General features: G+C 38.6%; 1 protein-coding gene across 1 annotated transcript in view; it reads right to left on the minus strand.

The window, feature by feature from the left end:
- Positions 1-27,960, minus strand: part of LOC104461105 (dynein heavy chain 5, axonemal-like) — a gene marked incomplete at its 5' end in the record, with an annotated part of 77,565 nt that overhangs the window by 10,037 nt on the left and 39,568 nt on the right. Inside the window, 5 exons of the mRNA XM_010072571.1 lie at positions 7,928-8,060; positions 16,957-17,145; positions 20,642-20,989; positions 22,230-22,351; positions 27,056-27,323. Of these exons, the coding sequence (XP_010070873.1) occupies positions 7,928-8,060; positions 16,957-17,145; positions 20,642-20,989; positions 22,230-22,351; positions 27,056-27,323 (1,060 nt within the window). The remainder of the gene's footprint in view (positions 1-7,927; positions 8,061-16,956; positions 17,146-20,641; positions 20,990-22,229; positions 22,352-27,055; positions 27,324-27,960) is intronic.

Here is a 27,960-nt window from a genome sequence, read left to right on the forward strand (position 1 = left end):
AAAATACTCCAATAAAAATAATTAAGAAAAATAAAATCATTGTCAGAAATAAAATTAGTAACACATGAGAAAAATAATGGTGTCTTTCTGGAGAAAGGTGATACAGGTGTTAGAAAAACTATATTTGACATACTGAATGAGTAGCACAACACCATAGGCTTCTCATGTTTAACTGCTGAGAAGCTCAGAGCACTGGTTACCATATAAAGAGACTGAATGTCCTATGAACTGAACATGACAGGTTTGAATGTCCTATGAATCAGACAGGCCAGCTGTTTATAACTTGGTTATTTTGGGGTTTAGTTTGTGATATTCCCTTTTTTGAATGGAAAAAAGCCCATCTGAAAATGACTGATCAAAGGTCAGGTCAGTTAAAGACTTCAGGGTATTTCTGTGCTTCAAAAATAATATGGACTGTAATCATACTGTTTGCACAGTATGCACAGTTTGGAAATAAGGACTCCCCTTTTTCATTGCCCTAAATTTATACTGTCTCACTTCTAAATCACATCTAAATATATCCAATTTTTGTGTAATGAATAAGCCAAATAAAGCTACTCAGTTCTGAAGATAACTAGTTTTTATTGTTAATTAAAGTAAATAGTCTGTTCTTTTAAACTGATCTGGTTTTAGCGTGGTTCATTCAATACATATAATGCTTTGAATGGACTACATCAGGACCTTGTATTATTTCATGGAGTTGTCCCTTTTCACTTTTCAATTCATTTTGAATTTCACATTTAAGAAAGCCTGTATCCGGACTAGAAAATGTGCGTATCTCATTTAAATGAGTGGATGAAGTTAGGAACAAAGGAAGGATCTTAAACTCCAGCATGAACCAAAAAAAGCCTCAATCAGCTGACTGATTCTCTTCCCACAGGCACAGATGTGAATCGAGAATAACCAGAATAATTACATAGGATACAAATGAGATGAGAAGAAGCTAGTTTCTCCTTCAAGTACAGTTTGCCAATAGCTGACATCATTACAATAGGATTGGAGATTATCCCTTGAGGACAATACTTGCTAGACAATGAGTCTCTTAAGCTAGTCTGTGCTGGTTTTGGCTCGGATAGAGTTAATTTCTTCACAGTAGCTAGTATGGGGCTAAGTTTTGGATTTGTGCTGAAAACACGATAACATAGGGATGTTTTTGTTATTGCTGAGCAGTGCTTACATAGAGCCAAGGCCTTTTCTGCTTCTCACACCACCCCACCAGAGAGGAGGCTGAGGGTGCACAAGAATTTGGGAGGGGACACAGCTGGGACAGCTGACCCCAGCTGAACAAAGGGATATTCCATACCATAGGACGTCGTGCTTGGCCTACAAAGCTGGGAGAGGAAGAAGAAGGAAGGGGTGGATGTTCAGAGCTATGGCGTTTGTCTCCCCGAGTAACCGTTATGCATGATGGAGCCCTGCTCTCCTGGAGATGGCTGAACACCTGCCTGCCAACAGGAAGTGCTGAATGAATTTGTCTTTTGCTTTGCTTGTGTGCACGGCTTTTGTTTTACCTATTAAACTGTCTTTATCTCAACCCACAAGTTTTCTCACTTTTACCCTTCTGATTCTCTCCCCCATCCCACCAGGGGGGAATGAGCAAGCAGCTTTGTGGTACTGAGTTGCCAGCTGCAGTTAAACCACAACATAGTCTTAACAGTACACAAAGGAAAAAGCCCAGTAAAAGCATCAATCCATTCTTAACTGTCACAGATGCAACTATAAAAATTGATCTTTTCAGCCTTTAATCTCCACTGGAGTTTACCTCCCAAGCAACCAGGTTTGTTATTGGACCAGTTACTCTTGCCTCCACCACCAAGCTGCAATTCCCTCTTCTTCGTTGAACATGTTGAAGAGAAAATCCCAATTTGCTTCTAACTTCATAAGCTTTCCTCCCTTTTTGCCTTATAACAACAGCTAACTTGCTTGTGCTTTCCCCAAAGAAAGTGTTATTTATTATTCCACACAAAGGTACAAGGTTTACAGAGTACTACATAAAAACAATAAAAGCTAATGTATGTTTCCCCATACCTAAACCATAATCTTCTTTCTTGCTAGCTTTAGTATGTTACGCTAGCGACCACCAGTGCCCTGCTGAAAGAAGACAACCTCTTTGATTCAGGCAGTTCTTTGGGTATTTCCCTCTTTCTTCACTTGCAGCATTTGGGCACTTCAGCATTTGGAGATGATTTCCAGGAAGCTCTCGGGAGCTCATTTAACTCCACCACGCTGTTTTAATCCCAAGGCCCTCAACAATTTATCACCTCCTTTTGCTCCTGGTCTCCAGAACAGGAAGAGTAGATCAGGCAGCTGAGCCTTGCAATGCACAACACTCTCTCAATTTTTAACTTGTAGGCTGTGGTATTCTCTCCAGCTGCACCTCACCTTTGCCCCTGCTCTATTTTTTGTTTGTTTCCTGCCTTCCTCTTCTGGTGCAGAATCTTCTGATTAAATTCTCCAAGTCAGGAGAGATGAAAGGAACCGAGAAATTTTAGTAGCATGCGATTTTTCACCTAGAAGAGCACACAAACCCTAGATTCTCTGCCACAGCTAATTCCTTCAGTCAGAAAAAAGGCAATTTGAAAGTAGCCTAATGAATTGTTCTGAAAACACACTACGTCCAGTACCAAGTGCACTACCCTGAGCTAAAGTAATAGAAGAGATAAACTATTTTCTGCAGTTTGTCCTAAATGTGCAATGTGTGTTTCTAAACAGTTGTCCTGGCCAGCATCATGGCAAGCACACTTATTCAGAAGTCTAGAAATAACATGCCACACTTTGTAAAAGACAACAGGAGGCATTCTGGCATCCTTATCAGGACGAGAAGTAAATAATGGATAAGAGCTGCTGAGCCGAGAGTAACTATACCACAAGACTTACTAGACTCATCCCCTCCATTCCTCAAATGAATTCTCCATTGTTACATTCCATTAATGTCCTCACTGAGTGCTCTTAATCATCTTCAAATAAAATGCTCATCCAAAAGTGGAATACACAGATGATCCCTACAAGCCTTACACACACACACTGTAAAAATCAGTAGTTAAGAGCCCAAGATCTTTCAGTCCAAACGTCTATTATCATCATCAGCAGGCCAAAGTAAAATTGTATTAGACAGCAGTCTTAAAGCATTATGAGTCAAAACAGAATTTAACCAGCCAGTGGGAATGAGTCCATACTCCTTCCCTTCATGGGACATTATCTTTTCTGTACACTCTTGCAAGACTAGTTTCCCGAGATTCAGTTTTTCATGACATAGATTAGAATAAATCATCAGCTGCTTTTTTTGGCTCTTTTGGAACTCCTTTATATCCCTCTTGTAAGCTGCTATGTACAATGAACAGAAATTCCTTGCAGCAACATGATGCAAACACTACTGTCAAGATCCTGGTATTCTGAGTTGGAAAAAATAGTGAATATTTACCTCATTTTTTCAGGAGCTTAACACAAGTTTGTGTAGATGATGTAGGAATTCTAGGTTATTCCTATTATGTGTGGTAGAACTACATTCTACCTCATGTCTACATGACGTTCTGGGTATTTCAACATATTCTTCTACGAATGGCAAAAAGGAAACACCTAAGACCAACACACTGGTTAGCAAGGCAGTAGAAGGATAGTGAGGAGCTAGAAGTAGGTAACGAAATAGTTTTTAATGTGTTAGTAAATCAATGACTGATATGTACTGAAACTAGTGAAATGCACCAGTATTCCTCAAGGCCTTGTTATTAACAGTTATTATTCAGATTTCTCTGAACTACAGAGTTCCAAAAATATTAGAAACACATACAAAAATGCATAAGTTTTTTACTTTACAATACCTTCTGTCTCAATAGTTTCACCTGTATTTTCTCACACTTCTCAACCTGGCATGAACATATACCTGAAACATGCTAGTGTCTTAATTTTAATGAGTTTTCATACATATAACCTACGTGTCATTTAGAGAACATGCACATGGTATACATCTGTGTGGGTTAAAAAGAGTGCAAATAGCAAAGTCCCATCTCCCCCTAGTAATATCCCTGTTCCTGATTCTGTTATTCTAAAAGCTCTGATTGCCCTCTCTCTCAGAGCAGAATAAGAGTAATCGGTGATTTTTTTTTTTTTTCAAGTTCTGGCATGTAGGTTATGTATGGTGTGTATTACATGCATGAAAATATGCTAGCTTTGTAACACGAGGGGTGCCACATTGTAGTTGTGGTGGAAAGCTTGCTTAAGCCTGAGAGCTTCTCCATGGCAAATGCCATGATGACTTCTGAAGTAGTTATTTGTACTGATTCCACTTCTTTGCCTTCTATGTTGGTCTTATGGTTTATGGCTCCCGTGGGTATTTGCACAATGCTTGTCTTGCAAGCACTAAGAAAAATGTAAGGAACAAAAACTCTGGGCCTGTGGAAACAAATCTTTACACATAACAAGATGTGTAAAAGCTTTTAGAGGGATTGTTACATTCTCAGGAAATATGTTAACAGGAAAAGGACTTCTCTCCTAACTCTGCATGTACTGCACAAATAGCAGCGGGAGTTCTGTGATCACGTGGCACATACATGACATGACACAATAACAAATCCAAGGTTTCCTGTATGGCCTTCACTTGTTCCTGAAATAAGCAGTCCCAAAGGATTAGTCTGAAAACACAAAGCTATAAGGTACAAGAAACAAATGCTAAGCGGATGCAGTTTTATGACCAAAGTAGAATCTACATACACTCATAAATAAATGAGCATTTGTTTCTTTCACAGCAAGCCCTTAAGCAGAATGTTAAGTAAGTTAAAAAAATCAGGAAATAAAACCAAATTAAAAGTGGTGGATATTTCCATTGCCAAAGATTCGATATCCACTTTCAGTGCTACTACAAGCATGTTCCACTGCTGAAGTTCATGGAAGCAACTCAAGGAAGGGGCACTAGGGAGAACTCCCACAGAACCCCTCTTCTCACTTTCTTCACTGATAGAAGACTCACTAGGGTGCCATAAAACACTTACCACTACTACTTCAGTGTATGGAGAGATAGAGAACCCCCCACCAATCTTACAGATAGGCCACATTCACTTCCCCTCTACTCAAACAAATTCTAAGAGACTAGGAATAACTGAATAGGTCATTAGATTTTACTGCATTTAAAGACACTATCTTCATTAGTGGGAGAGGGGGTTTGAAGTGCCCACACCTCAACAAACAGCCAGGGTGTTAGTATTCTGTGCCAGAGGCACCTATGCTTCCACAGAGGAAGATGAGGCACCTACACAAGAACTCTATAGCTTGTATACTGCCCTACAAAGAATATGGTCACCTTCTGCCTGGGGCTCAAGATCTGACATTCACAACCCACTAGGATCTGGAGTTTTGGTTCAAGCCCCATGTCTTACTGCTCCCCAGATGAACAGCTGAGAAAACAGCTCTTTCCTTGTCTCTAAACAGATTTCTCTATTTGGAATATTGCCTTTATTATAGGTCACTTGAGAGGACAATCATCATTGCTGTTTTCTGATTTATGTGCAGCTCTGCATTATACCAACTGTGAAACAAATTCTGGACAATCAATAAGTAATTAAAACAGAACTAATAGCTGGGACATAACTGGGAGTACACAGTGCAGCTACAATCTAATTATTAAAATTTGATCCAAAAAAAATACCCCTCTGGGCAGCAAAGTTTATTGGTGGAGATGCAGGCTTGTGGGTCATGGCTGCCAGCAAACATGCTGGACACATGCTGAGCATCCTCACCCTTTCCAAAAGTTGAATACTGTTCCATCTGCCCTCTGGATAGAGGGACAAAACCGGCTCTGCTAATTCCCTCAACATCCCTCATGTTCAGCTGCACATGGGCTCTAACTGAAGAAGGCTTTATATTACCTCAAATGTAACTCAGTGAGCAACAGCAAAATGACAAGGTCCATCTATTCACATCCAACCCACAGAATCAAACACTCAGACCTCCTTTCACAAAACATGAAGATGCACTATACTCTTAAATACAAAATCTGTTTGAAATTTAGAACTAAGTGGATGCTCAGGTCTTAATGGGTTCATGAAGCCAGAGCCAGATGCATGACCAGAGCAGATGTCAAAATTCACAAAACCTGTTTGAGCAGGCGGATCAGTTTACCTCATTGCAAAGAAAAAGGAGCACCTCAGATTACCTGAGACTGCAGTTGACTAGTTTTGGGAGAGAATCTAGTATGAGAGAGTTTGGAGTTTTCCACTTTGCTGAGGCAAGAAAGAATGTTCTTTACAAATCCCAGTTAGCAGTCTACCACATATACTTGGTGTATCATGGATCTGCCAGAAGCCATTAATCATTATTGTTAACTACACATTAATTTTTTTTTCAGAGCAATTTTTCACTATATTTAACTTGTGTGTCCCTAAGAAAATGATAATGTTTTAGAGGATTGCACAAAAGTTAAAGCACTAACTTGATTAAACACCTGGTAGAGGACCGTGCCCACTGTGGAACTGAATAGTAAGTGCAAATAAATTAAGTTACTCATCCACCCCTCTGTAGAATATTGTACATTTTGAGACTTTAAATACATCTGCCACAATCAAGGAAAGTTTAATACTTTCTTGGATGGAAAGCATTATTTTAATTTACTTGAAAAGGCACTCTATACACATATAAAAGGGAACTTTCAGCTCAGTATTGAAACAGAGGACAACTGTTTCTTCCAGCTTGATCTTTGCATGGGTTATTATAGGATATGGAAGCTAATTAGCCTTAGGCACATTTATGAACCTCTTCTCTAGATTCAGATTACAGGCATAATGCTTCTGAAGCATGCACTGTTGCCTCGGTGAATCATATAAATGAGAGGAAAAAAATCCTGTTTGATTTTTATGTAACAAAAATACAAATTGAAAAAATTAAAATAAGACATTGTCAAAAGACTGTAAAAAACCAGCAAGACAGATCATAGTACTGTCATCTCCTACATCAGAAGGGAAGAGTTTTGAGGCATTCTGACCTTCTCCCTCTGGGGACAGTTTGCTGCCTCAGATGTTTTCTGCCTCTCTGCTGGAGAACAGGAGACTAGAGAGAGACCTTAACCAACAGAACCGAACCATTCCTGATCATTTATTGTTAATTCAAGAAGCTTGGCTGAGCAAGAGTATACTTTCCTTCCTAGACATTTCAACTCATAGATGAACAAGATGGGAAGTGAAAACAAAAAGCAGACGGTAACATCATCATGCGTTCTTTCTCCTCACTCCTTTTCTGATCAAATTTTCCATCTGCTTCTAGTTGCTTGTACTCTTGATTTGTTTTAAATACATTCACCATTGCTCACTTTCAGGCAAATACTCCTGTACTCTGAGAGATACAGAGTGCTGTTGCCTACCTCCCGTGACGGCCAAAAGCAAAACCCTATCATTCTTTTTTGACTGGCACTCCCACTCACTTCAGCTTCCATTTAGAGACATCCTATTCGGTATAACTAGTTTCACAAACATGGCAAATCTCACATTAAATTAGTGTCTTCACCACTTGGCCTCCTGAGTGCCCTGTCTCTCAGTTACTTAGCAGGAACACTTGTTCTATATCATTATGTCTCAGCTTAATTTCATAAATTACTCTGGCACATGACCTGTGGACCTAATCACACAATTCAGCTCCTCTGAGCTCTGTAGAGATCCTAGAGAGAACCACAGAAGTGTAGTAGTGCTGTGGGACACGAACTGCAATACTGGAGCACATGCATACCAAATAAATTAGGGTAGAAATGCAGTCAGAAGGCTTTAAGGGCTAGAATTAGTGGTCATATGATAAAGAGAGAAACAGAAAAACAGGGGGAGGGAGAGAACAAAAGAGAAAGAGGTAGAAAGGGAGGCAAGAAAGGGAAATATTTAGTTATGTAGTATAAGCAATAGCTAGTAATAACTACTGCATCTTAATTAGTATGATTTTTAATATTGTAACTTACCATCAATAGCCAATTTGAGATCAGTCAGTGTACTTCGGACTCTTGATATAACATGTTGCATGCGGTCAATTTCTTGACGGAGAAATATGTTTATGGGTTGAATAGCTCCCATCTTTTGAAGCTGGGCTTTCACCTAAACAAGAATGGTGCAATAATTATAAAACTTAGTCTCCTGTTTCCTGTGCAATAACTTTTGAAAAGGATGGGTTTTACAATTGTATCTCATAATTACTGAGAAAATAAACTTTTAGGTAACATATGGCCCAGAAGTCCTGTGTCAACTGTAAGATTTAGCACACTGCGACTCATTAGCTTACCAAAAGGAGCTCCTCCATTATTCTAAGGAGGGAAAGCTCCCTCTTTTTGAAGGGACACAGCAATCCCTTCTGGCCTTGTTAGGCTGCAGGGTCTTAGATCTTAAAAAGAAACACACATGCTGAACAAAAGCATGTTCGATGGTAACTTCTTCATATTTCCAAATTGTGCTAGGTGAACTTCCTCACCTCTTCCTGCCCTGCTGAGTTGAAATAATGCCACAAATGGAGTTCGACTCAACTAGCACAACGATATATAAAAGCTGCTACTTCCAGTAGCATGTGACTCATAAGACAAGGTGCTCATGGATGCATTACTAGAGAGACAGGATTGCCAGGAATAAAACAGATGCCACAGAATTCTGTTAGACCATTATGTGGATCATTTTGTAGGTAGAAGCTTTTGGCCTTCTTGGGTTTTAAGGATAACAGTTTCACACGTATTCAACAGAGAACATTTTCCAAATTGAATTAGCTGTCTATTTTACTTCAGGACATGTCACATCAACAGTAGCAAAAGTATTCCCTGTCTCACTTTAGCATATGATGCCTAAACAATATGCTTCAGACATACACTGTATGTCCATGTATATGAAAGATCACTGTACACAACAGTGCACGAGAGGATTTAGTGGCACCTGCAGAAATTGAGGTGCCTATACCTCACCACCAGAATTCTTAAACAAAATTTAGATTTTTAAGACTTTCAAGTGTTTTTCCCTGCTATGACTCAGCTTTCAGAAAGCCAATGGCCTTCTCTCTGTATTCGCTACCACTCAGTCACATGCATCATCTTTCACACTGAAGCAGACTGAACCCTGATCTTTGCCAGAGTCACGCCTTCCCTCTGTAGGTGAAATTGTGCAAGGTGACTCTGGAACCAAAAAGAGATCTCAAACAGTAAAATAAGATCCTAAATCCAGATACCCATACAGTCAGTAATTTATCATAAAAGAGCTTACTCACAGGATCAGTTTGCTAAAATGTTTTAAGAGTTTACTTTGAGCTTACTAACAAAAGACAAAAAAAGAGTTAGAAAGTCTACTATTTCTAAGAGCAGAATGTCATCAGAATTCTACTGCAGCCAAGTACGAGCCACAAGATTTGGTATAATGCGTACTATTTCATTAAGGCCAGAAGTCCACTGGATTTTGCTTTGTGTTTTTCCAGATGTACTCATATATTTCATTGTATATACTATTATGTATACTATACATTATATACACATAGTAAACATTACCAAAGATCTTATTATTACTCTGAAGACAAAGTTTCTGTGAGATTAATATAATATAGCAATTGAGTAGTTATAATTGCCAGTATAAATGGGTAAATGCTTTGACAATTTCCAATTCTCAGGTTGCGACTCCAAGCCAAATAAGATACTCTTTTCCAAGTTTATATGCTATTCTCCTTGGGAGACAGCTATCAACAAGATTATTAATCATATTTTAATCACAAGGACCCATGAGTTTGTCAGACAGAATGTCCAAGAAATCGGTGCCAGCCAATTATGCTAATGCTTTGCAGTGTGACAGTTCATTTTACAGACTGAGTTAATGGGTTTCTTCCTGTAAAAGAGAAAAAAACTACTAAAATCAGCTATCGTAAGACTAGAGCTGAAACAAAAAGCTCTTTTGAGATAATTTACCCAATGAAGTAATCTGAATTTTTTTAATATAAAATCCCAGGAAAGCTTCTGCTTTCTGAAAATTTCACAGGAATTGATAATTATCCCTCTTTCCAACAAAGCAAAAAATTGAATTTTTTTTTCAGAATACTTAGCAGTCTAGTGCATGCCACTAATAAGAAGGGAATTATACAAAACATAATCCATGCATTTTATCCTCTAAATAAAAAATACATTTTTTTATAGTCTGCAAGGCTTGTGTTCTTTTTGGGGATCATTTAGAGGAAGAATTTCTCCCATTTGTGGAAAAGTTGTATGGGAGATGTTGTTAAAGGGGTTATTTTCCAAAATATTGATATTTATGAACCTACAAATAGAAGATTAAATAAATATTCTAAAATATTGCTAACCTGATAATTGTTCAATTTATTTAACTAGTGAATTACCAGAATTTAAATATTCTTCTGATTTGCTTTCATGTACCTAGAAAAATACCTGTAATGTTTTGAATAACGGAGTGAACCAATAATGCAGAAATTTGTTAATCCACCCTAGATAAGTTCACAGCACAGAGCCTGGAGCACCAAGAATAGCCAAATATGAAAAACTCAAAAAATTGACATACTTCCTGCCTTATTGTATACAGATCAATCCTTATCTGCAGTGAGATTTATTTGCTGTAGCACAGGGTCTTTCTTGGAAATCTTGCTGTTAAAATTGGTTTTAAATACCATCTTTGAGGTATGATTGACTGTTTTTGTATTGGAATTTTATCAAGCAATCAGATGAATTACTTCCAGTGCTGTATTCCATAGAATCATAGAATGGTTTGGGTTGGAAGGGACCTTGAAGATCATCTAATTCCATCCCCCTGCCATGGGCAGGGACACCCTCCACTAGCCCAGGTTGCTCAAAGCCTCATCCAGCCTGGCCTTGAACACCTCCAGGGATGGGGCATCCACAACTTCCCTGGGCAACCTGTTCCAGTGTCTCACCACCCACACAACAAAAAAATTTCTTCCTAATATCTAATCTAAATCTACCCTCTTTCAGCTTAAAATCATTACCCCTCATCCTGTCACTACACTCCCTGATAAAGAGTGCCTCCCCATCTCTCCCGTAGGCCCCCCTTTAAGTACTGGAAGGCTGCTGTAAGGACTCCCCAGAGCCTTCTCTTCTCCAGGCTGAACAACCCCAATTCTCTCAGCCTGTCCTCATAGGGGAGGTGCTCCAGCTCTCTGACCAATTTCGTGGCCCTCCTCTGGACCTGCTCCAACAGGTCCATGTCTTTCCGGTGCTGAGGACTCCAGAGCTGGATGCAGTACTCCAGATGGGGTCTCATGAGAGCAGAATAGAGGGGGAGAATTGCCTTCCTTGACCTGCTGCTAATGCTTCTTTTGATGCAGCCCAGAACACGGTTGGCTTTCTGGGCTGCAAGTGCATATTGTTGGCTCATGTTCAGCTTCTTATCAACCCAAACCCCCAAGTCCTTCTCTTCAGGGCTGGTGCTGGACCTTGTGCTTGGCCTTGTTGAACTTCATGAGGTTTGCATTGTCCCACCTCTCAAGCCTGTCAAGGTCCCTCAGGATGCCATCCTTTCCCTCTGGTGTGGCAGCCACACCATACAGCTTGGTGTTATTGGCAAACTTGCTGAGGGTGCACTGAATTATTATGACACAAAGAGACGGATCCTGACTGACAGAAAACAATTCAAAAGACAAAACTCACTAACCAAAATAGCTTTTCTGAGATTAATATACTCATTCCATAAAGCCCACTTATAACATCTCCTTTTCATTATGCTAACAGCTGTCATCCAACATAAACCAAGGTGATTTAAGAAAAGAGCAACTAAAATAATAATCTTAATAGCTTTGTCTACATGATTTTGCAATGCACATCTCTACTGTGTCAGATTCTTCTATGCACATTTCTTAGCTGTCCTCAGGTCACTAGCTCCTGTGTCACCAAATACTTTATAGGACACTCAGCAGAGAAGCAGTTGCTGAACTCATGCCATTTAATGATCAAGTTACTGTAGTAATAACAGTCTATTATTTTCAGAAAATATTATTATTTTCAATTAGACTTGGTTACTTGCTGCACTCTTTGTCAGCAGAAATGGGAATTCCAGCATTCTGTGAGATGATCTAAATAAGAGGCCTGAATAAGAAAGGCAAGCTCAAGGCATGTCCAAGCCAAAACTCTTTTCAAGTGGTGTCAAGGACCACTTCCCTGTTGCATACAAGGAAGCGGGTAGTAAAATATGTAGAAAATAGCTGAAGCTCTAGAGCTGGGTGACCACCATATCTGATAGGGCTGGTAAGTAAACCAGAGACACCTTACAAAGCATCATCTACATTAGTGTCTCAGCTCAGACCCCCCCCTTTTTTTTTTTTTTCCAGCAAAAAATCTGCACTGAAAAGTAGACTCCAGGCACACAAACTGGCTTAGTTTCAAATTAAACTAACCAAAAAGGTCTGCTTCAGGGAGTCTAACATACTCCAACCACTAATGGGTGTTCAGCCTACAGGCCCAGAGTAGAGTTAGATCAATGGTAAATTCCCCAATAAAAAATCTAATGCAGGCCCGGGGTCCTCAGACGAACTCCTATTCCCATGCAATACTTGCTAATGCAGTTATAGCCTTAGTGGAGAATCAGTGAAATCAGTACTACAAAAAAAGTACGGAAAAAAAAAAACATTGCTACTTGGCTTAAAAGCCAACTTCCAATATAGTTCAGTATTTTTGGAACATTTCCATGTCTATTCCCTAGCAAGCTGGTTTTTTTCAAGCTGCAAGGATAATTTTCATTATAAACCCCTGTGTGTGATAGGCTGACATTTACTCTTGCATCTTCACTCACATGGACTGACTGGACCTAATCATTTTACCACTAATCTCTCTGTTACCTGTGAGGCAAGACCCAGAAGCAAAAGGGGACATGAAAGCAGAATTCTTATGCTGCCTCTGCCTTTAGTGTGAGAAAAATGAAGACAATTTTAGGTCACGAGGAAGGTTTATTTTGCTTTTCTATCACCTGTGTCAAACTGCAGTCTGATAAAGCATGCAAAGGTGACTTGTTTTGTTTATAGTCTTTTGGGTGGACATTGAGTCTGTTATTTGACTGGTGAGAGGAAGTATTACAGGACACACCAACAAAAGCAGCAGCATATACCATGGGGTAAAATGGTTGCCCTGTTTGTTGGTTCCAAAGTCATTGCCAAAGGCTAATAATTGAGAAATTAAGGCTTCTGTGTGACAGCCTGCATTTTCTCTAGATTCACAATGTTATCAAGAGAAAGTAAAATCCAGGGCTCTGAATGTCAGCAAATAATTGGTTTCAGTTTCACCCGTCCCTAACCTAGTCTGTTGGGGTTTTAACTTTGAGCAAATTCACTCCACAGTTTCTAAAGGCAGCCACAAGAACTGATCAAAGATAGAAAAAGCACCTGCCACCTGCTTTTAATGATCTTCATTTATTTCCTAAATGTTGTGTTCCTTTGCCCCACTGATAGCATCTCTGTAACGGGATTTCCGAAGACTACCACGTCATGGCCTTTCTGGAGCACAATGTTCTTCTAAAAGCAAAGCCAAACTGCACTGCTAGGACTAATAAATGTTTTTCTTTTTACTGCTCTTATCCAATAAGGCATGCATAGGAACTATTTTTGACACATTCCCTCAGTCTCTTACAATTTAGTGTATTAGTTTCATTTGTTTCAGGTCTGTTAAACTGATCTAGTAGGTAATAATGTCCTGAATGACGAAACGCTGACCTAAATTGACAAACAACAGAACTCATCTCATTCTCTTTTTTCCAGACATCACAGGAAGTAATTACAAAATCCATTTCACTCCTTATACTTGTAGGCTTAATTTCATTTGCTTATTATATTGTAGCCTCTGATAAATTATGTTGCTTCTTCCCTCAGAGAACATCTGAACTCTCCCTTCTTTTCTGCTCTAATTAAATTATTGGTTATTTGTTAGTGAACATATTTTTTTTTTCTTTTGGTATTTTAGATATTCTTTTTTTTTTTGTCAGTTTATGCAAACTTTCATTTTAAAATTTAGCTTTCTTTACAGTCTGCTCCTGCCCTCTCCACCCTTTCTAAGAGGTTCCAGAGCTTCAGTTCAGATAAGAAACAGTTTTGATACACATCTTTTGCTTATTATGTAGAGGTTGCCACACTCCTGGCATCATAACTGCAGCAAAGGGGTGGAACTGGGCACCAATGGGAGAAAAGAGAAATTCCCCTCCAACGAAGCAAGCGTTGGTAAAGACCCCAGTGAGTTCTAAGATATAGAGGGTGAATCCATTGGGCAAAATTAAGAAGGAAATATTGAAGAATTGGGAACTGCAAGAAGTAATGTCAAATTGCATAGCACTGCAGAAGTAGAATCTGAAGCTGTGATGCAGCTGACACAGCCAGAGAGATGTACAGAGTCACATTATTATAAAAATAAACTGTTGGAAAATGACCAGCGGATGCTCTGTAATACTCAGAGCAAGGAAATGACTATCATGATACAGAAACAAAGAGTAATTTTTGGATGGTTCTGTTGAAAAGTACCGTGTCATCTGTCAGTAATGTGGACTGAAGAAACAGAGTGTAAATAGAGTGGCATGATTAACCAAAGAGAAGTGCAACTCAGAGATCAAGAAGTACAGAGCCTGAGAAAACTAGAAATCACCAGGAAGAGGTTGTGTCTACACTTACTGATAAGGGAATGAAACAAATGTACGTGCTGAGCTCAGAATACATTTACAAGAAATACAGGGGGAAAAAGTAGATCCAACAGGATATCCTCTGACTGTGCCTGTAAGAGTGAAGTGAGGGGAAGAGGGGGAACAGGCTGATGCTAATGTATTAATACCTAATACTGGTTTGTCCTGTACAAACATGAATCTCTACTTGAATCATAAGAGAACAGCTGTCAAGCAAATTGAAGCAAAAGAGGTTTCCTTGAAGCTCAGAGGAGATGTCAGAGAAGTGGTACAGAAGCAAAGAACTATCTAATTTTGTGAGCACCATTATAAATACAATTGCTTATAAGAAAATAAAAACCTGCATGTATGATTAGCAGATTATGAGAAAAGATAATAGCTTGTCATACTACTGAATGATGAGAGTGAAACAGCAAGGAAAATAATCGATGGCGAGTTATTTATACAGTCACATGAAAATGTATGTATTGCACCCAAATACAGTAGTAAAATAGAGACAAGAGTGCAGGGCAGAAATTTCAAAATAAAGCCTCCAGACTCTTTGTCCTTAACTACAGCTCCTGGCTCCATAACTGTTTGTCTCCAAAGCCAAGACACTCGGGGAAGTGACTGAAAAGGAGAGGCCTACTCTATGTGTGTTTTTTTATGGATAACCTGAGTGAATAAACCAAGATGGAATGAGTGCGAATGAGACCAGGCTTAAATAGAATAAATGGCAGAGAAAAATAGTATTTGTTCAAATCATTTAGAAGTGAAATTTGTATTAAATGAGTGTGTGTGGATTTTACAAGACTAAAAGGCACTGCACAGATTTCCCAGGGGTAAAATATGAGGGCAAGAATACCCTCTGATTACAACATGAAGTCCAGTACTATTGATATCTTCTAAGTATTATGAATTCTTCAGGAGGAAAAAAGTTGGCAGTTTAACAAAGGAATGAAGAAACACTCCTTTTGAGGATTTAGGAAATATATTTTTTTTTAAATTAGCTCAATATAACTATTACAAATATTGCAAAACCATATATGCTACCCAGGCATTCAATATTCTATTGCTGTTGCAAATTGAAAAACAAAATAATCTAAGGAGCTGAATAAGACTAGAAGAAACTAGTTCCATGTAAAAGCTTAACTATGATAGGAAGGATAAGGGAAAAGGACTGAGAACAGTAGTAAATTAAACTAGTCAATTAGTAAATTAGTAATTAAGTGTTATTATCATAGTTACCATAGTTCATTTTATTTGCTATTTTTAATATTTATTGACTATTAAATAATAATGTGAAAACTAGAAAACTGACACCATTCCAAATCAAATTCTACAAATAAATTATTCGTACACTATCACTGGCAATCACTCAATAAGCAGGCGACAAAAACTGAGACACAAGCAGGGATGGATGGATGGAAAAATAACTGTATGGAGAAAGCTGTTAGGAAACCTCACCAAAAAAAGCTGCAGATTGTAAGCAGCTCGGCAAGAGGGGAATGAAAAGAGAAGTTATGTGGTGAATTATGGCAGCACAGAAGTGGCTATTTATACAAGACCTATTAAATCTGAGATGAATAGTAGAACAAAAGAGAGGAAATATTGCCAGGGCCCCAAGACTACTGGTTGTAACTTAAGTTGACATTCTAAGTTAGTCAGAGAAGAAAAGAAAGTATAGCAGCAACTTGCAATACTGCATACTGGGCACTCTACAAGCTTGGACTGCAACCATGAAAAGAAAAAGCACTATCAGTTCAAAACAGAATTGCAAATAATTAAATTTTGGAAATGATGGGGTTTCAACAGTTACTGTTCATGAAACACATGGCAAAACAACAGATCCTACTTACAAACTGATGCAAGAGTGATTTATGCTGAATTTTGCCATTTAATGAGACTGTTAATGAAAAATGCAAGAAAAGATCGACAAATACATCTGTTATAGCTCAAACACTGAAAAATCTGGGGCATGAAAAGCTAAGTGATAAAATCCATTATTCATAATGGCAGTATCATAGTAAGAGTATGTAAATTGAAAGATGTAACAACTATAAGATCACTGATCCTTCAAAAAGAGGCACCAGTGTCCTTCTCTCAGCTACTAAGGAGGGCAAGAACTTTCTGAAGTCTCTAATGACTGTTCTGAGTCAAGGTGACTAATTAAGTGACTATGGCATTTGAAATATATGTTTCCAATGTAGGAATATTTTAGATAATAAACCAAAGCAGACTTATAAATCACTATGCATAATTTTAAGAGCTTTTTAAAACACATGCCAGTTAAATTTAAGAAGCACAACAAAACTTATAAAACATATGCATACATACATACATAAAACATCTGTATCTATAAAGCAGTATATACCTCATGAGAGTTATAATCTGGAGGTAACTTCTCTAGCATCTCATCAGCAAGGCGCTGCACCACTGCTTCTCGGGTTTCCCCTCCTCCAGTGCTGCTGTCTTTGGGCTGGATGCTAACTATTGTACTTAATGTCTCATTAGCCAGGTTAGTCTGGTAAGTTATATCTGCGTTGGAGTGAAGTCCAAATACCTTAAAGTAAAAGGGAAAAAAATACAAAAATATTTGAAATTTTTCTTCTAAAATTGTATCAATGAAAGAATCTATGAAAATGGATAAACAAGGAAGGAAAACCGCAGCTCTACAAAACAACAGATATGAATAGGTCAGTGGAAGTACACCCATTTAACTGGCAAAGGACCAAGCCCAAATTACAAAAAAACCATTAACATAGACTGCATATACAATAATGTTTTCATTCATATGAGTGGAGTTTTTTTAAACTCATCTTATTATCTTCACATAGCAGGCTTTGGATCATGCTGTGGAGTGCTATCAGGGGGTACAAATTGATTCCTTTCCACTGATTCAGACTAGAGCTTGTTGGAAACATATGTGGACACTGACCCCTCACCACTAGCTCTTTGTCTCTACAGATCTATCGCTGTTGTACCAGCTCACGTAGATGTCCCTAATCAGACCAGTTACCATTTCTAACACATTTTGTTTTACTCAGTCTCTTAGGCTTATAAGGGATGCAGCACAGTGAATAAAACACTGCCCTTATTGAAGTACCTAAAGATTTTATGACTGGTGATATATTCAGGATATTTTATGGCTATTTTTGGTTTACATCTCCTACTCCTTTCTTCCCCTTCTCCTGAAATTGAATTATTTTATTTAAGATACAGCCTGCACAGAATTGCTGCAAAGCAGCCCTTTGTCTGAATGATAATAGCTTTCTCAGAAACTTCCATTGAAATATCAGTAAGTCTATAGTTGTCAGCTTGACAATTGCAACTCTTCTCCAGAAGGAATTGTACTGTAACTTTGTTCACAAGCCCTCATCTAATTATAGCTATTAACTGTCTCTTACAAACTTTGAACGAGTGATCCAGCAATGAGGAAGGCTTGCCCTCAAATGGAGCACCAAACTCAAGCAATCTTCCATTTTTCATTTTTCTAATTTTTCATGTTTTAGATTAGAATTGGTATATTACAAGAAGACAGTTGTAGTAACCAATATTTACATACTGAGGACAGGATGAAAAGGGCCATATGTAATATTGTTATGCTTACAAATCTATAAACTCAGAGAGAAGTGATATAAGTGGTTGCAACTATGTCAAAGCCATCAAAGCTGCACTGATTTACACCATTTATGGATCTGATCCTTATAACAGCACAAAGAACACAGTACAGACCTAATACCGTGAGAGAAGGTGTGTGACTATAACTAGCAAGTAGGATTTAACATGTTTTACAAATAACAATTTACTCAATCTGAATATTTATAGCTGTAAAAAGTGAAAATATCAATGCACTTTATTTATTATGGAATGAAATACACATTTGAAGGTACACTCTTTTCTGCTTTTGCTCTTGCACAATAAGGGTTGGTTTGTTTGGTTTTGCTTTAGCAGATTTTGTGTCAACGCTGTAGTCCAAGTTAGAAACAATAAAAATATCTGCTATTGTGAATGTAAATTGTAGCACTAGTCCAAGGGCTAATCATAATTGGTGTAATATTGCCAAATGCAGGGATGTTACATGGGAGACATCTCTGGTCCTACGTTTTTGTGTAGGTGATGTATGGAGGAATAAGAACAAAGAAACCAGAGTAGTACAGCAATAGGTGGACCAATGTCCTCAATGTCCTTTAAATTAATCAAGCAGACAAATTTCTCATTCTTTTTGATCCAAAATCTCCGGGAATTTTGATTAAAAAGGGGATGTTGGATTCCGTCTTTCAGGTTTTTTTTTAGCCTGATAAATCCTCAAAACCAATTGCTAAAGCTCCACACTCCTCTGAAATCAAAGTAATTTTCAAAGGGATTGCCGAGTTCAATAGCTCTCTTCAGAAGTCAGTGTTTATTCTGATCAGAGGTTGAAGTTTCATCAAAAGAGCAAGCATTCAGCAATCAGATTTATTCAGTCTTGCTTTCTTAACCAAAAATGGAAAGAGGAGAAAACAAAGATACACTGTTTTGACTAGAACAATATCCTTGGCGGAACAAAGAGCACTGGGAGCTTAAAAGGTTAAAGGTTTCCATGAGCAATTTTGACACATTTTGGAATGACAGGAGAAAGTCATAGCTTTCTTCCTAACCTGTGAAAATGTGAAGGAGAAAAAGACGTTTGCATTCCTGGACTTGATCCTATTTACATAAAAGTCAAAGGTAAAACTCCCCTACATCAAACCATACATACAGATTTTTTACAAAATAATTTAAAAATACATTGCAGCATTGTGAGATAGGTTCCCAAGTGCTTAGAAAAGCACATCCATGAAAACAGCACCTGAAATCCGAGAGAGTCAAGGTTCACACCTGGATAGGAACCACGTCATGAGCTGGGCTCAAATGGATCCCACTGGTGCATTATTGTGGCTGTATTTACCCTCACTTGGAAAAGGTGCATTGTTGCCAGCACAAATACCCTTGCATTCTCCTTTTACTATCTTCAGAAACTCAAAACTTTTCAAGTTTATTCTATGACCTTGGAATCTTCTCGCCCTCTTAGCCAGTACATTATCAGTAACAGAAACCATTTTTTTTTGTTCAGTCCTGTCTATTTAATTTTAATAGAACCTACCTCCAAAGGCATTTAACAGCTTAATAGCAATGAGACATTAAACCAGAGCATTCAGTTCTGTTTCAATTTTAACTAACTTCATCACATGTTCCTGTATTAGAAGGAGCAGAAAGTTGCAGCCCTCCAATTAATGTGATCACTGCAGTATACACATACTGGGTCATGTAAAAGTGGTTGCTACCAGGAGCTACCCTGCACCCTACCCCATCAATTCAGGGCAACATCCAGATCTTCCCATTGTCAAAACTGAATAATCTCACAATTATAACTTGCAAAATGAGACCATATGGCTTTTTTCATTTTCACCAATTCTCAGTTCAAGTCTGCTCAATCCCATACAGAATTGCAAAATCAAAAAATAGTTTAGTTTGGAAGGGACCTCTGGGGGTCATCTAATCCAAACCAGGCCTGGAAGAAACCTCTGAAGAAGCTGAAGTCTGCTTTCCTGAAACCAAGGGCTGTGGTGCTGCTTTTGGCCCTGCTCCCTTCTGTTAGGATTCTGAACTCTACCATTGGTCACTGCAGTCAAACCTGCCTCTGGATTTCACATCCCTGACCAGTTCTTCCTCGCTCATAAGTATCAGATCCAGCCAAGCACCTTTCTTTGTTGGCTTCTCAGTTACCTGCCAGGAAGTAGTCACTAATCCACTCAGGAAATCTCCTAGACTGCTTGAACCCTGCTGTATCACCCTTCCAGCAGATAATTAGGGTCATTAAAGTCCTCCATGAGGACCAGGGCCTGTGAATATGAGGCTTCATCCAGTTGTTTGAGGAAGGTCTCATCTACCTCTTCCTGGTCAGCAGATCTACACTAGGTACCCACTATAATGATCTGCCTGCTAATCTTGGCCTATACTTTCATGGCTCTAGAAAATATACCCAATTAAACTACTTCTCTGACAAAAACTCTCTTAAATACTTTGAAATATTTTACCTCAGGTGTATCAATCACTGGCAATTGTTCAACGTACTGGAGATAGTCTTCAACTGTTTTCCCTTTTGGAATAACATAATCTTTGTAGAAACAAAATTTTTCACTAAACATATGCTCTCCAAACCACACTCTTGCATATGTATTAATCAGTGCTTTGTCAAGGTCATCAGTTACACGGCCACCATACTGCACTTCTCCAAGCATATAGCGAACACAGTTCCAGTTCACTCCATGTTTAATGTCCATATCATCCAAATGATTCTGAACAAATTGCACACTGGCTGCGAAGTCTGCCTGATTAAATTCATAAGGAATATTCCAGCCCAACGGACCAAACTTTCGTCTTTCCTGTAAAATAGATAAAGGCAAAAGGTTGATTGATAGTAATTTTGAAGAAAACATTAAGTGCAGAAGAATACATGCAATATGCTAAGAACACATTACTCCAGATGGGGTTGCATTTCACCAACTTTAAAAAAAAATTCTTCTTCTCTTAACACACACACACACACACACACACACATGGCCAAATGCTTGATTAATTATCTAATAGTTAAATATTTCTTCATTTATAATCGTCAGTAGAGAGACACAAACAAAGAATAGGAGTATTTACATTTTCAAAAAGAAAAAACCCTCTTTTTAAAGTGCAGTGAATCTGTGAGTCTAGAACAATATTTTTTGAATTTCAAAAATGAAGCTACTGTTTTAGGAAAGGATGGTCAAACTCATCAGCCGTGATCATTGTCCATGGTCCTCCTTTGGACTAGGTATATTTGTGCACTGATGTCTTTGCATGGTGCAGATGCAAATAGCAAAAGCTGCTTCTTACTGAATCACTTACAGATGCAGCTGACAGTATGTGGTTGTTAGGGCAATATCTGTTATTTAAACATCCTTAATTTCCACCACAAAAGAAGCAATGGGTCAAAGACAAGCACACCACAGGCTTTCATTGGACCACATTGTATCAGTGCATGGATGCCACTGAGTTAAATTAACTAGGCACCAAATATAAACTAAGGATACTGCAAAATCTATCAATAGAATAATGAAAAGCTGTGGTTAATCCATAAAGCACTTTCTTTAATGGAACTCCTGAAAGGCAAGAGTCAAAATAATTTTCCACCCTCATTTCGTCCTACAAGTTTCAGTGCAGGAAGGATTTATATTCACCTTCTTGGCCCTTCTCATTGTGAAAGTAGCAGTTTTAAGACCATGGTTTTCCAACCCAAGCTATAAATTTCTTTAACGTGCTTTTATGATTTAAAATATTAGTAAAAAAACAGCTAGTTGAAAGATCACACAACCACGCCCAAAGAATTTAACAGAAGAGTACACTAATTGATCATTGGTTGACTGTCCTTTTCTACTCTAAAATACCATCCCTGTTGGAGGCACAAGATCTACATGAGCAGAGTTCGAAGTTTTAAGACAGCTGTAGTAACAGTTGTTTTCTTTCTTATTTTATTTGTATTAATTTACCAACATGGGATTTCCATTTAAACATGTTTTTAATTTAATAACACAGTGCATTAAGAAATGAAATGTGGCTTTATGACAGAAGAAAAGGAATGTATTTTTAAACCTGAACAGTTGTGTGAAGAAATGCTACAGCATACAGCATTGGTTTCCACTCTGGCATGTTGCTCACTTCCAGGTGATCCTGAGTAACAGCTGAGTATGTTCGTTTTAAGCCAGCTTTCACACCTAGAAAATAAGTATAAAAATGTAATATGTGAACAAAAAAATGTATGGAACCCACAATTCCAACTTCTGTTAAGCAGAATTCTCTATTCCAATTTACACTACAATCTTATTTATAGCTTCAAATATCAAATTGATCCTCTTTGGATCAATTATCTGTTCAGCTAGCCATAGCAAGCAAACTTCAGTTACATTTTGTTTCAGGTAGATGACACTCCAAATTAAGTTGAGGAGTCTCGAACGAATTACAGTTAAGTAATCATATTCTAAAAGTTACCAATAACAACTGAAATATAAACATAACTATTTAGCAACTATATGGCAATCAAAAAGACACCTAACATCATATTAAACATACCACTGGATATCCAAGTGTTTGTGTTTAGATATTTACATATAAAATAAGACATTAATTCTCCTGAAGACAATTTTATTTAGATTTCATTCCTATAACAATCTCAAAATTCTGTATGCAGCTTCTCAAACTGGCATACAGGTACCAAGCTGATGAGATGAGAACCTAGTATTATAAATATTAATTAATATAAATTAATATTGAAAATACTAACACTTGGGGGGGGGTTGGTTTGAGCACTGACATTTCAAATCCCAGGAAAAGCTTTAGGCAGATGATACTGATACAACCTCAGCATCCACGGAATACGTAAGCCCCATTACTCCCAGATGGTTTCAGGCAGCATTACTGAAGCATCGTCTGCCTTTGGCAAGCAACACTGAGCATAAGTTACTGACACTAGGTCCCTCTTATGATATCTTCCACCTAATCAGCTCAACACAAGTCTAAAAAGACAGATTTCAAGTGCAGTAAATAGATTGTCCAAGTCAGCATACTTCCTATGACACAATCAAAACCCTTTTGCTTCTTTTCTACTTCACAAAGATCCTGTAGAACAATATTCAAACAAATAGCTTTTCAAAATATTATAAGGGTATATCATAAGAGATTTCAAAAATCAAGACAAAGTAATTTTAAATAGTGCCTTATCACATCATGCTACCAATGTGGCAGGACAGTATCAGAAAACTAAAACTGTTTGTATTTCATCCTGACTTAAATTGTTACACTGGGCATATTTCTATTATAAAATGCAAGTTGTAAATTGGCTATAACCTGACTTTAAAAATAGCCTCTTGGAGCTATAGGGTGTTATAATTTGGGCGATAATGAGGGGTCACAGCACAATAAAATGATGCTGAGCACAGAATTAAAAAGGGGGGGAGGAGAAGAGAAATAAGTAAGAAATTTTTAACAGCAGACTGATTAACTCTTCTTAACAGTGGAATATATACATTGAAACAGGATATCTTTCACAAGATCAGACATTTTGTAGACATCTTACTAATGTTCAAAGGAAGATGAATACTGAAATAAGAAGTTTAAATGACTGAGGCATTAAATATGACCTTAGATAAAAATTCTCAGCTCCTACTGACTTTATTAACTGAAATCCATGGCAACACATATATATAAATGAAGGGCAAGTTAATGCATTACACAGTTAAAGATGAGGGAGTTAAAAGACAACACAAGTGTCAGGCTTTAGAATTTCTTTCTGCCACAGTCCAAAATACAAAGTAACATTTCGTCATCATACATAAGTAGATTTATATCTACATACATGAGTGGATATAAGGCAGGGTAGTAAGTTGCTTCTATAGACATATAAAGGACATCTGCAGGTAGCAGCATAGTTTGGCCAAGAGAGGGACACCTTCAACGGCAGGACAGCAACAGGTTAGAGACTACTTAGAAGAGCTGGATGTCTTCATATGACAGAGAATAACAAAATAGTCGAGGTTGGAAGGGACCTCTGGAGGTCACCTTGTGCAACATCCCTTCTCAAAGCAGGGTCAACTAGAGCTCATTGCTCAGCACCTTGTCCATGTGGGGTTTGAGGATGGAGTGTACAAACTCACTAAACAAGCTGTTCCAGCATTTCACCACACTCACAGTGGGTTAAATTTTTTCGGATGCTGAAGTGGAATATCCTGGATTTCCATTTGTGTCCATTGCCTCTCTTTCTGTCACTTGGCACCACTGAGAAAAGTCTTGTTGTTTTCTTTACTCACTCCCATCACATATTTATGTGTATTGATAAATTACCCCTTCTCTCCTCAAGGTTAAACTATCATAGCTCTCCTGGCCTCTCCTCATGTCACGTTCTCCAATCCCTTCAGCATCTTTGTTGCCTCTCACTGGATTTGTTCTGTCCATGTCTTTCTTGCATGGGGGAGGTCAGGCCTGGACACACCACACCTGCTCTCAACATAGCTGACTAGAGAAGAATCACCTCTCTCAGATTGCTGGAAATGATCTTCCTAATGCAGCTGAGGGCGTTGCAGGCCATCTTTGCTCCAAGGGCATATTGCTGGATCACGTTCCACTTGATTTTCATCAGGAACCCCAGGTCCTTTTCCGCAAAGCTACTTTACAGCTGGTCAGCCCAATATTTCTCCCCAAGGGGAGTACTTGGCATTTCCCTATGTTGAAGTTCAGCAAATTCCCATCAGACCATTTCTCCAGTTTATGAAACTCCCACTAAACAACACGACCTTCTGGTGTCTTCCCACTTTGTATCAACTACAAACTTGTTGAGAGTGTGCCATCATCCAGATTACTAGTGAAAATTTTAACAACTGCTGGCCCCAGTACTGACCCCTGCAGTACATCAATGGTGACTGCTCCCCAGCTGGATTTGTGCAGCTGACCAAAACCCTTTGAGCCTGGGAGTTCACACAATTTTCAATCCACCTCACTGTCCACTTGTGTAATGCCTGCTTCATCAGTATGTCTATAAGGATCTGCTGGGGGGCTGTGTCAAAAGCCGTCCTGAAGTCAAGATAAACAACACCCTATCCTCTCCCCTCATCCACTAAACCAATCATCTCATTGTAGAAGGCTAGCAGGTTGGTTACCAGGCTCAAATAATAGTAAGAGTAAGTAATCTATTGCTTAAGAAATCCTAGCAGCCAGAAGAAAAAGCAATGTATATCAGTGTCAGATATTGTTCAATATCTTCATCAGCAGCTTGGATAAGGAGATAAAAGGCACCCTCAACAAATTTGCAGACAATACTAAATTAGAGAGGGTAGCTGACATACTAAATGGCAGAGCATCAGTCCAGAGGAATCTAGAGAGAGATGAAGGTTTTGCCAACAAAACCTGCATGAAGTTCAAGAAGTGTAAAGTTCTGCACCTGCAGCAGACTGATCCCATGCATTTGTACAAGCTGAGGTCTGCTAGCTGGTAAGCACTTCAGGATTATTGCAGATGACAGGTTGACTATAGGCCAAAATTGCACTCTTTTTGCAAATAAGGCAATCCAGATGGTGGGCTACCTTACAAGCAGCACAGCCAGTAGATTGAATGAAGTTCTTATCACTTTCCACTTAGCACTGATCAGGCTTCCCCTAAGACATATTGTCCATATTTGGCACACAAGGGAGGTGTGGAGAAACTGGATGGGACAATAAAGGTGGTCAGATACTAAGAGTGTATGACCTACAAGGATAGGACAAGAAGGCTGAGTTTGTTTAGTCTGTTGAAGAGCAGGCTGTGGTATGCACGGTTTAAATTGTGAATACTGAAAGGCAGTAGATAATTGTGTGCACATACAAGGGATAGTGGCTGTCCAAAACTGAGATTTTGAACCCTCAAGGACAAACCTGCTACTTGCTATCTGTGAATAGTACAGGCTGCAAAAAGTGAAACATGTTGAATCCTCCAATTCATACAGCAACATGAGTCAAAACTGCCAATTAGGACGCTGATCACACATTGTGCTTCTGCACATTGACTACTTAAGTTAGGAAAATTGGGCTTAGAGGCCCAGAATGCACGAGATGAACATCCTAGCTTGAGGAAACATCCTGGAAGCGGGGAAAGATCCTGGAAGTAGGGGAGATGCACAGTAGCTGCAAGTAGCTGCACAGCATGAAACCAACAGGACTTTCTGCCCAGCCTTCCTGGACCAGCAGCAATCTCTCCAATGGGAAGGGAAGTCAAGATGAAACGAGTGCAATACAGGAGGTTGGGAGCATGAGAGAGGGAGTGTGTAAAATAAGCAAGTAGCATAAAAGCCCTAATCTCATAATTTCTTAAGTAAGCCCCAGTATTCAGATGCACTACAGGTTTTTATTCACTGTCTTGCCTGTGACAGAGGCCAAGGGGTGATTCAGTAGCAGCTCACAAATACTTTAAGGACAAATACAAAGATCCTGAGATCAATCCCCTGTCAGCAGTGCCAGATGACATAATAAGAAAGAACAGACACAGCTACGTATTGTATCTTGGGGGGTTAAGGCTGGCTGTTCAGAAGAGTCCTTCCTTTTCCTTTTCCAGTAGAGCACAGGATCATTCCCCCTCTGCATCCTTGGATGGGATCAACAGGACAGAAAGAAAAGAGGGATGGAGAGTACTAAGCTTAAAAAAGGACCACTGACCTGGCATTCTCCACAGGTTCTACATGAACAACAAAATCACTGTCAATTTCTGTTACAAAAAGAAACAATATCCATTTTCTCCCAAAGAGAGTAATGCTTTACACATCACAAGACTGACTTACACAGCTGCTGTATTTAGCTAATGGAACAACAGAGAATAAAAACTAAAACACTGCACCGAGTTTAGCGATACAGGGGCATGGGTGAGCAAGCCCAAACCTCAAAAAAAGCATGATTTCCTACCTTGAGGGGGTTCATTAGTAAATTTGATAGAGGACTGTAGAAGATTAATAGGAAACTCTGTGTGAGCCTCTGTAGTGATCCAGGTCCTGAAACCTTCACTCATAGATTCTGTTGTTGTGATGGTGTCCATTAATTCACTAAGAAACTCCAAGCCAAGGTGGCAGTTCTGTAGAAGAAGCCATCCTCCATCTTGCATGCACTGATTCAACAGACGTCTTGCATGGACTTCTTGGCCTTGACCCATTGAAATGGCATGACAGGGAATGTTCTGGAAGGAAAAAATAAAGTTTCTTTTATATATAGTTCTTTAGAATGATTATACACATGATGCATTGCTTCTGTAGGTCCCTGTGTAGTGACACTGTGACACAAATAAAACCACTAATATCAGTGGAGACATTATATTAAAACAGAGTAAACAAAAAAGCAAAACTCTTCAAGTTGCTCTTATCTTGTACCTGCTGAAAGAAAACTACATCCACTGGACATAATTTCTTTTTGCAGGTCTGAAAAAGTCAATGGGATACAACAACTGAAATATTTTCCCTTCCTTTTCTCCACCTTCCTAAATAAAGTGGGACACACACTTAGCAACACAGCTGCCTGACTATTCTTTTTTGTATGATGTGGACTATCTTGAGATGGACAGATTTAAAGGCTTGACATAATAACTAATGCACAGAGTAAAGCCAACAATTTTGGTGTCTTTTTTACTGTTTGAACATATTTCTTTCATCTAACAGAGAACTGTCAAGGAAGCAGGCAGGGCTGGAAAGATTGGTTCACATTAAGTCACTCCTTAGCAAATATCCTGTATTGTTAATTAGAAGCTGTGGAGCCACTTATTCAGAGGATTACGGTTTGGTGATCCACTAGGTCTAGCTAGTTTTCTAGCTATTAGTGTT

Source organism: Pterocles gutturalis, unplaced genomic scaffold (assembly GCF_000699245.1).
Source record: "Pterocles gutturalis isolate BGI_N339 unplaced genomic scaffold, ASM69924v1 scaffold19916, whole genome shotgun sequence".
NCBI lineage: Eukaryota > Metazoa > Chordata > Aves > Pterocliformes > Pteroclidae > Pterocles > Pterocles gutturalis.